The 9496-nt window shown below is 37.2% G+C and overlaps 1 protein-coding gene across 3 annotated transcripts; it reads left to right on the forward strand.

Annotated features, from left to right (window-relative positions):
• The first annotated feature begins 1916 nt into the window (after positions 1-1916).
• On the forward strand, positions 1917-4411 carry LOC129576968 (trypsin-5-like). Of its 3 annotated transcripts, none has more exons than XM_055463221.1 (3): positions 1917-2253; positions 2324-3443; positions 3631-4411. In XM_055463221.1, the coding sequence occupies exons 1-2, from the start codon at positions 2214-2216 to the stop codon at positions 3070-3072; spliced, it is 789 nt and encodes a 262-aa protein (XP_055319196.1). In that variant the 5' UTR covers positions 1917-2213; the 3' UTR covers positions 3073-3443; positions 3631-4411. The 3 variants fall into 3 exon arrangements, with proteins under 3 accessions (XP_055319196.1, XP_055319197.1, XP_055319198.1); XM_055463223.1 differs by having other exon boundaries at positions 2189-2257; XM_055463222.1 differs by lacking the exon at positions 3631-4411 and having other exon boundaries at positions 2324-3469.
• The last annotated feature ends 5085 nt before the right edge of the window (positions 4412-9496 follow it).

Genomic DNA, 9496 nt, shown 5'->3' on the forward strand with positions numbered 1-9496 from the left:
TTAAGGATTGTTATAAGATATTTTGAATTGATTCCTTTTCTTGTTTGTTTTTCTTTTTTCGTTTTCAAAAGACTGAATCTGTTCAACGCGCACACCAAAGCATACATTGAAATCACACGATGAGCCGAGCCAGCCAAACGTCATGCAAAGTAACAGTCAACCACAAAACTCAGAGCCAAACCAAAATGAAATTGCATTGACTCTCAAAATTTAACTTTACGGTGGATCACAACCAGAGTTGTTCAAACTGAACACCCATTGCTGGGATAAAATTTTCGATTGGCTGTCAAGGGCTGATGTTTTTTCATTCGGTCGTACATGCAAGGCTTCCAATTGGATCGCCGGCGAATATTTTGAAGAGAACTACCCAAAATACAAAATATCTTTCGGGTACAACGACAAAATTTCCGTGCTGAGGGATTTCAGTCCATATGTCCAGATGATTGTGTTGTTTGACGACGATATGACTAATTCGAACGCGCATCACGTATCAAATTGCAAGTCACTTAAGCGTATTGATTTACACGAAACCACGTTAACTAATTCGTCCATAAAAACGGTTGAAAGTGTTCTCAAAACAGTTGAAGAAATTTCATTATCGCACTGCAAGATACTATGAACATTTTTTTTAACTCAAGCATTGCTACTATAATAGTTTAGTAACTTAATTTATGCAAATGTCATTTCGAATAAGTTTCATCTTTCCATCTAATGCATTCTAATGTTTGCATAAAACCTAGACAAACATTATTTTGTGTTTGGAAGAGTTGCTCTGTACGTCCTCTTCGATTGATTGTAACAAATTACTTTTCCGTACACAACGTGTCAAGGGAAAGTATGGGAATTGGTCCCGAAAACTTTTTTCGCAAAATTAGCTTAGATCATCATAAAAACTCATGAAACGCGTAGAAAACCACTTTTTAAGACACTTTTCCATTCACGCGTGCCGTCGTCGTTGTCGTTGTCGTCGTAGCAACAGCGTATAACACTGCACACTTTTTGTTGAAAAATGGCGAAATTTGCCGTAGAGAGCGCGCTTTCTTATGGACATTCCATTGGGGAACTGTTAGCACCCTCTTGACGGTTTTTTTGATAACTAGTAGTGTTAGACGCTGTTGCGTCGTAGCTGTTTGTTAACACGATAACTCAAAAAATAATTGAGATAATCAAAATCTGGAAATGCCAAAAGTTTTGTATCCGAAAAACCTAGTTCGAAGATGAGCCATTTTTGATTTGACCCTGGGGTACTTGCCCTAAGAAAAACCTCAAAAAATTGACACTTTTGTATGGGAGTTACCCGTTAATCGATTCTGATTGGCTTCAAACTTTCTGAGGTTTCATTTTTTGGAGAAAAAATAAGATTCTGAAAGTTTCACGTTGATCGTATTTGCAAAAGTTTGATTTTTTGTCCTCAATTTTTGTGGAAATTTTCTTGGAAAAAATTGAGGGCCAAAAACCAAACTTCTGCAAATGCGATCAAGATGAAACTTTCAGAATCTTATTTTATCTCCAAAAAATGAAACCTCAGAAAGTTTAAAGCTAATGAGAATCGGTTTACGGGTACCTCACTAACAAAATTGCCGAAGTTTTAGTTAAAGTGACCGATTTTTCACTTTATTTTTATTATTATATTTTCACTGCCTTTATTTCAAGAAAATTCATAAAAAATAACCAAAAGTACCTACGGACAACGCATGCCAACAGTACGGAAAAGTTCGGGATTACCAATGTAATTCTTTTTATTTCGTTTTGAAATCATCACACGGACATTGTTGAGAGAAAAAATTGTATGAAAATTGTATTTGATCCATGAGACAAAAGCGATAATACTAGGAATTGGTAAACACAACAATTTTCGACAATAGTGGAATCACATCTGAGGTGAATCTTGATGAAAAATCCCTTAAAATTAACAAGAAATAATGATGGAAACACAGCTTGTTTATGTCTTTTAGCAAATATTATATCAATCACCAGAAATGTAGCAAAGAGAAAGCATCGAAAAAGTTGTGATTAAACAATTTCATGTCGCATTTGATGTGTAAATGTGTTTTTCTTCTTCATTACAGATCACTACGAGATAAAAACATTGTGGCATTTTGAATGTCAGCTGAGTGTCAAGCGAGCAAATTGATTCCGTACTAATCAGAACTGATTAGAGGAAGTATATATAGGCGATTACGATTTTATACTTGTTTAGTTCGGCAAAATCGATGAAAAATGAAGGCATTCATAGCATTATTCAGCTGTTTCGTAAGTAAGTCATGCATTTTCGTTAAAATTGTATTTGCAGTGAATTGACGTAATCGTTTGTATATTGCAGCTGTTACTTTGGGCGCTATCCCATTGAGTGGACGTATCATTGGTGGTGAACAAACTAAAATCGGCGTTGCATTTTATCGGTTGAGTTTGCGTTATGGTGGTGATCACATATGCGGAGCTAGTTTGATATCAGCAACCCGTGCTTTGACAGCCGCTCAATGTCGAATTCCAACATCACCCCTACATAAATATACCGTAATGGTTGGCTCACGATTCCTTCATGGTGGTCGTTCGTCAAAAATTTCAATGATTTACGCCTGGATAGCGCATCCATCTCACGTGCCAAACTCGAACAACTATGACATTGCGGTTTTGTGGCTTGAAGAAGAGTTTCCATTAGGTCCAGCGATTAGCTATATTCGGCGCCCAGATCAAGATGAACCAGTACCAACCGGTGAATTGGCCACGGTCAGTGGTTGGGGTGCAACTGTCGAGCCGCAAAATCCAAACGGTGTTCCATTCACATTTGCCGACAATTTGCATTCAACTCAAGTCAAAATTCTGCCAAATAACGAATGCAATCCAATGATGCGAGCAAGAGATGACGGCCGAGTTACCGACCAAATAATCTGCACTGGTAGCAGTCAGAGTGGAGTGTGCAATGGTGACGAGGGAGGCCCACTCGTTATTGATGGCGTTCTAGTTGGCATTGTTTCAGCGACTGGAGGCTGCACACGTCCAGATTTCTTGACCACATACACACGTGTCTCATCGTATGCTGATTGGATCAACAGCGTCTTGACTGAATAGCCCAAATGTGAAATGATTCATGAACGAAAATAAGTCGTGTACTTATGTTATTTGTTTCTCTTCTGTACTATGCCCAGGAAAGGATGTTTTTTTGGTCTTAAAATATGGAAAAATAAACCAAAAAAATACTCAATTCTTGTTGAAAAGAAGCGGTAAAGCGTCTTTGAATCTATCTTTGATTTGTACGTGCTTGTCGTTTTCACGGTCACTGATATAGGTATGATTTGTATGCAATAAGGCACGATTACACACATACACACACACATGAACAAGCATTCGTCGCATTTGCCCCGGTGTGATCTCAATTGATTTGTCTATGTGCAAAGAGGCCTACAAAAAAATCACTTTTCCCATGACACGCGAGATTGACGGTACGCTAAACCAAATATATTATTAATCATTTCATTTGAATATAAGATAAAAAGCACTGGATCATTTGTTTGCTGCTACAGAATTAGAGCGAAAATTCTCGAGCATCAATACACGTCCACCTAATCTATTTCACGTCAATTAATTTGAACAAGTAATCGTATTTTGTGTTTTGTTATTTTCGAACAGAAAAAAAATATTATCGAACACGCTGCACGGATGAATGAAAAAAAAAACATTGTACATCTACCATTATCTACACACTTGTGAAGCAAGTTGTTCGTTCCCACGATACGAACCACAGATTTTGTCGCTAAATTTCATCATTTGCCCGAACAAAATTGCCTGACTGAAAATAATAATTAAATTGCAAATTTAGATAATCAATTACCGACACACATTTGCTTAACCAAGCGGCCGAACAATGGAAATGTATCTTGACCGCCGAAAGAAAATAAAGACGTTCATTGTTTGAGCATGAAATTGTGCGCTCTCTCTCTCTCTCTGTGTCCGCGCGTGTGTGCAACCGATTTGATACCTGCTTCAAGTTAAATAGCTGCAAACACAAGATTACCGACGGACTGGAAAATAAATAAATACTCAAATATTATGCAATAACACCCGACAATGTCTGGTAATAGCTTTTCAAGCCGATGTACGACTTCATTTATTTCGCTCATTTGTTTGTGTGTTGAAAACAGAATTTGTATTGCTTATTGTTTGCTTGCATTGATGCTTCTTGTCTTGGCTCTCAGCACATTTGCACAAACACGTCAACTTCTTTTTTTTTTGTTCAACTAGCACAAATACTGGCCTGGCGGCTGATCCAAACAACAATTTTGATTTGTTGTGTTCAGCCGAAACAAAAAATAACAACTTATTGAAGAGAAGAAAAAAAAACAAATCCACATTAATGGAACGAGGAACCCAGTGCGGTTTACTATTGAAAAAAGTCACGTTAATGCGCGCGCGCGCGCTCGGCGATGACGAAAACAGCGGCGGCGGCGTGGTCCAAAAGTAAATTTATTTTGTCAATTAATACGTGTAAAAGGGTGTGCGGCGATATTGCGAGTCTGCGAAAACATGGAAATGTAAGAAAAGTAACCGATTTTAAAAAAAAAATTGGTGTGTGTGTTTATTTTTTTGGCAAAAGAAAGAAAACAATAAAAATATGCATGGATGAAGGTTAAACCTCCAATCAGCTGCGTGATACACGAACATTTTTGCCCGTTTCGCGCTCAATCGTCACTATTTCAAGAGTAAGTGACAACGAATATAAGCGTTCAAAGACCCGGCCGTGCGATTGTTTTCACGCAATCCCGACTAGATTCAAGTACACGAGCAACTACAATACAAAACGGTTCTTTCTGAAAACTCAGCACCCGAAGCGAATTTACTTAGATTCTTATTATGACAATAGCTTTGACATCGAACCGAGAGTGAAGAAGTAGAAGAAAGAGATCGAAAAAAAGCCAGTGTTGTCATTTCTTCTTCTTTTTTGGGTTTGTAAATGAAACAACAACAAAAAAAATACTTTCCGTGGGATGATTATAATAATCGAAACCATTTAGACGAAAACAATAAGCACGATTAAATTGGCAAAGTGATGACGACGAATTTTTAAAGTTTCGAATCGTACAGCAATCGGACTGTACGACGTACACATCAACTCGAAACAGACAAAATCAATCACTTTTTATCGACTCTCTGACTCGGAACTCGATTTTGTCGTATCGAATTCCCTAATCGATAATTTAAGTCGCGCGTTGAGACAATCAATGCTCAGATAGAAGTTGTCAGATGTTCAGATAGAAACACACCACAAGTTTGTCGCCATAAAATGAGTAAGCCAATACACTTTGATGATTAATTACCATTTGGTATTTGAGTCACAATTGACAACCCGTGGAGACGACGACGGCGACTCGAACTTTCAATAATATCGCGCGTATACACATTTGATGTCGTTCATTGTGGCGTTAATAGTAAAGTGTTATTATGCTGTTTGGGTTCAAAGATTTTTATCTCTTCGGCGACAAAACATTCGAAATAGAGACGCTTAACACATGTTCAACAGTGAAACTAGATAATAACAACAACAAGCCAAAAAAAATGATTCTGTTGACGAAACATCACATTTGCTTTAATTTCAACACATTGAATTGTCATTGTGTTGCCTTGAATTTTATTTTCCGCGAATTTTATTAGTTAATTACAGAGAGCTAAATGAAAACATCGACCGTAATGGCTTTTTAGTGAGCATATCATTTGGTGTATGTGTGAGCGGCAACGTCCGAAGAGCAAAGCTCTCTAATCCAATCTGTTGCCCGTTAATGATCACAAAATTGCAAATACTGATATGTGTCTAGAAGAAAAATATGTGTTAACGCAAACGATAAAAAGATGAATCACATATTTGAGGCTGGGAAATCTTGCACTAAATTTTTTTTGTTGCCGCAAAGTTATTGCAATAGCCTGTTTTTTTAGAGTCACAATTCGGCTAAGACACACACAATTAAATACAAGATAATATTGCATATATTTGCATCTTTGTGTGACAAACGACTAATATATCATTTATATAATAATAACAATGAAATTGTGTCATCTCTCTCTATCTCTTGCTCCTTCGGCTGGCCGCAGCGACGACAACGACGACGACGAAACATGCCTGAAATGGAAAGCGTAAATGAAGAAAGACAACATTAGCATTAACATGGAATACTAATTAAATGAATCTGTTAGATTGAGTTTTAGTGGCCGAAAAAGTAGTACGCAAAATATTCAAGCACACAAAAATGTTTCTCGTTGTTCGGCATTGCGACAACTTCGTATCGACAAAACGCATTGTATTTTACTTGCACTAAGCCCCCAATTATCATCACCGCCATCGTTTTGTGTGTGACTATTTTCAATTCCGAACAATTGATGTACAAGCTCGTAGCACAAATCGAATTTGCATGTGCTTCATTTTTATTGCTGACAATTAGTGGCAAACAATTTATAGATATCTATTTTTTCCACCTTTATTATTTGTTTGAATGCTTTACACGTAGAAAACATTTTGTTTTTTTATTTTTCTGTTGGTTTGACAGTGGTCATCTAGATAATAATATATTTTATAGCGGCCGGTCCCTCTGTTTGTTTGTTTGTATGCCTTCGAATTGTGACGAGCGCAAAAAATTTATCAAAACTGGAACAAAACTTGTCAATTAGTTTGTATCATGTTATCTTGTTTCGTCTTGTGTGTGTGGCCGTATTTCGGTCGCCCTTCTGTTGCTTCGAACAATGTGTGAATAATGCACATGTGTATGTTATACGACAGCCAAGTTCTAGTTTGCAAGGTGAATACTAATTTTCCACGGTGAAGACATGTAAACATCGATTGTTTACTACACATCTTAATAGCTACTCGTATGTTTTCACTGTGTGTCAAGAATGCCAACTGCGGATCATACATCCTGATCAGAGCGAATTAAAAGCGAAAATATTTGAACCAAATCAGCACATCTTCATTCTAATCCAAATCATGTCCAAAACACAAAAAAATTAAAATCCATCCAAATTTCGCTCATTTGATTTAATTTCTTCGGAATGTACGTGCGCCCGCCCGCTCGTTCGTTCGTTCGTTCGTTTGCTCGTCAAGCATGCTAGCGTTCATTGAATGTGCTGTTTCTGGTGTGATCATGATTTGTTCCACCTCCAAGGCAAAGATTACCTTAGCCTAACATATGATGACCTCATGCCGAGAGAATAGTCTCATGTCATTCGCATAAACACAGATCAATCCTGGCACATATCTAAATCAAAAACATCACCTGAACTACTGACTGAAGTTCTCTTGATCTGGATAATTATGCCGTCCACCAGAATGAACGTGCAGAGAGGAGGAAAACGAGCGCGCGCGCGTACACCAAAATGCGTTCGATGCACACATTGTGCTACAAAAAGTATCGTAAAACATTTTTTTTTAGCTACTACTGTCTATGGCAGCACCAATATCGATGCGATAATGGATCTCTCGCACTTAAAAATGCAAATCGAACAATCACAATCGTTCGATATCGCGGGAGCGATATTAATTTGTTTTGAAAACTATCGATTGTGATGTGTGCATTTGTGTGTATGGCATACATGCATATTTCAATTAATTTTAATTGAATGCTATAAAACAGAAAAATATTCGGACCGATTGAATGAATGAATTGAACGAAAAGAAAAAAAAATTAATAACAATAATTAGCCTGTATAGAGCTGTCTCGAATCCATGCCATTGGTTGCAGTTCTCAGCGATCGTCTCGCGCAATTCATATCGATCTCGCGCATATGGAGTGTGTGTGTGTGTGTGTAATCTTACTGATCGTGCTGTATCAATTAAAGACAAATAATTCTATAGTGATTCGGATCGCCTTGCATACTAAAACACATCGCATACAAATTATTATGACTAAGAATTTGGCGTTTTTTTCCTTCTCTTGCCATAAAATATCATTTTAGTTTCTGGAGTTTACACGAATAGAAAATGTGTTTGCATAGTGGAATGTACTAATTGAAACTAATTTTCGCTATTTCGTCCATTTCCTGTACGTTATCATCAGCAACACTTTTATGTGAATATTGATCTGGATATATATATCGAGCATTTGATCGAAACTGCCGCACATTTATTGGAATAATTTATGAACTCACATCACATTAAATCAAAATTGCACACGTTACGATGAGATCTTGTTTACATAATGTCTGCCTATTTTATGATTTGCATCTATTTAAATCTAATTCACCCAGTGTTGATGTTTCAAGTAAATAAATTGTAAATTGGATGGTGATCGATAATACAATTTTTCATTTTCTATACAGTTTTTTTTTCCCTTCTATTTTCAAATATATAATTGGAGCAACAAGTTGGATTCAATGGGTAACACACAATCGAAGCAATGATAATTTTTCAACTTCACGTCATTCGCATGCCGATGGACAATAGCGTCGTCGTCGTTGTCGTCGTACGTGTATGACTTCATTTAGCACAACAGCGTTAATGATTCACTTCATTTCGAATACAATTCAATTGGTGTGACTAGGCGAACACGTACGCCTTCGATCGCAATTTAATGAAACAAAAGCCGATTGAGATTATTGAAACTGCGTGAAAACTGAACGGTTTAAGGAGAATATAGTAGAAAAATATACACAATTGACACAACCAAATCCAGAACTAATCAGCTGAATCCCAGACACAAATACCTTAACTTTGATAGCTCAAACTTCTAAGAAAGTCTTTAAATGTCATGGATGTCACTATTCGTTCGATTCGCGCATATATTCTTTCCATCCGCATATTTCGGTGGCCGAACAAGTGTGGCACAATAAGAGGCTTTGTCTCTTGTTCAAATTGAACAAAAACCGCAAACGGATCGTTTGCTTCTTTTCTCTTTGTGCTCGCGAAAAGATAGAAACAAAATAATCAATCCATCAAAGTGATCACCGAATGGAAAAAGCGCCAGCGTATGCCAGCGCACGGACGGATCAATGAGAATGATACAACGAGAACGCTCATGCCCGTATCAATGAGTCAGTAGAACAATTTCCGTTCAAACCGGCAGTGTTCGACGTAATTGAGCATATAATTCATATTTAATTGCGTTTCACTTCAGTTTGCTGCGCCACCTTAAAGTACAGAGTACACACGCATTAAAGCAAATGTCATTTGAGTCAAAAAGCAGAGCTGAATGTCATGTTTTGCGTGTGAAAATCTGGCTGACGAATTTGGAAATTTGTTTTTTTTTCTCCCTTGAGTACAAATAAATGACTCTCTCAATATGCAAAAAGCTTGGATTGGTTGATGTGTAAATGATAAAAACAATGGCTTCACTTTGAGCGCTACTGTTCTTGCCATGAATGTTAAACGGGACGGAAGCGAGCGTTTTCGTGAAATTTCGATTTCATTTCACCTTTATCTTTCTACGGTCGAGATCTAAGCTTGTAGAAGAAACGTGCAAATCGTTGCATAACATCTACTTAAATGTATGTAATTTGCACATTTTACCGTCGTGCA

This window comes from Sitodiplosis mosellana, unplaced genomic scaffold (assembly GCF_009176505.1).
Source record: "Sitodiplosis mosellana isolate CC-2019 unplaced genomic scaffold, AAFC_SMos_1.0 Smas_scaffold_6191, whole genome shotgun sequence".
Taxonomy (NCBI): domain Eukaryota; kingdom Metazoa; phylum Arthropoda; class Insecta; order Diptera; family Cecidomyiidae; genus Sitodiplosis; species Sitodiplosis mosellana.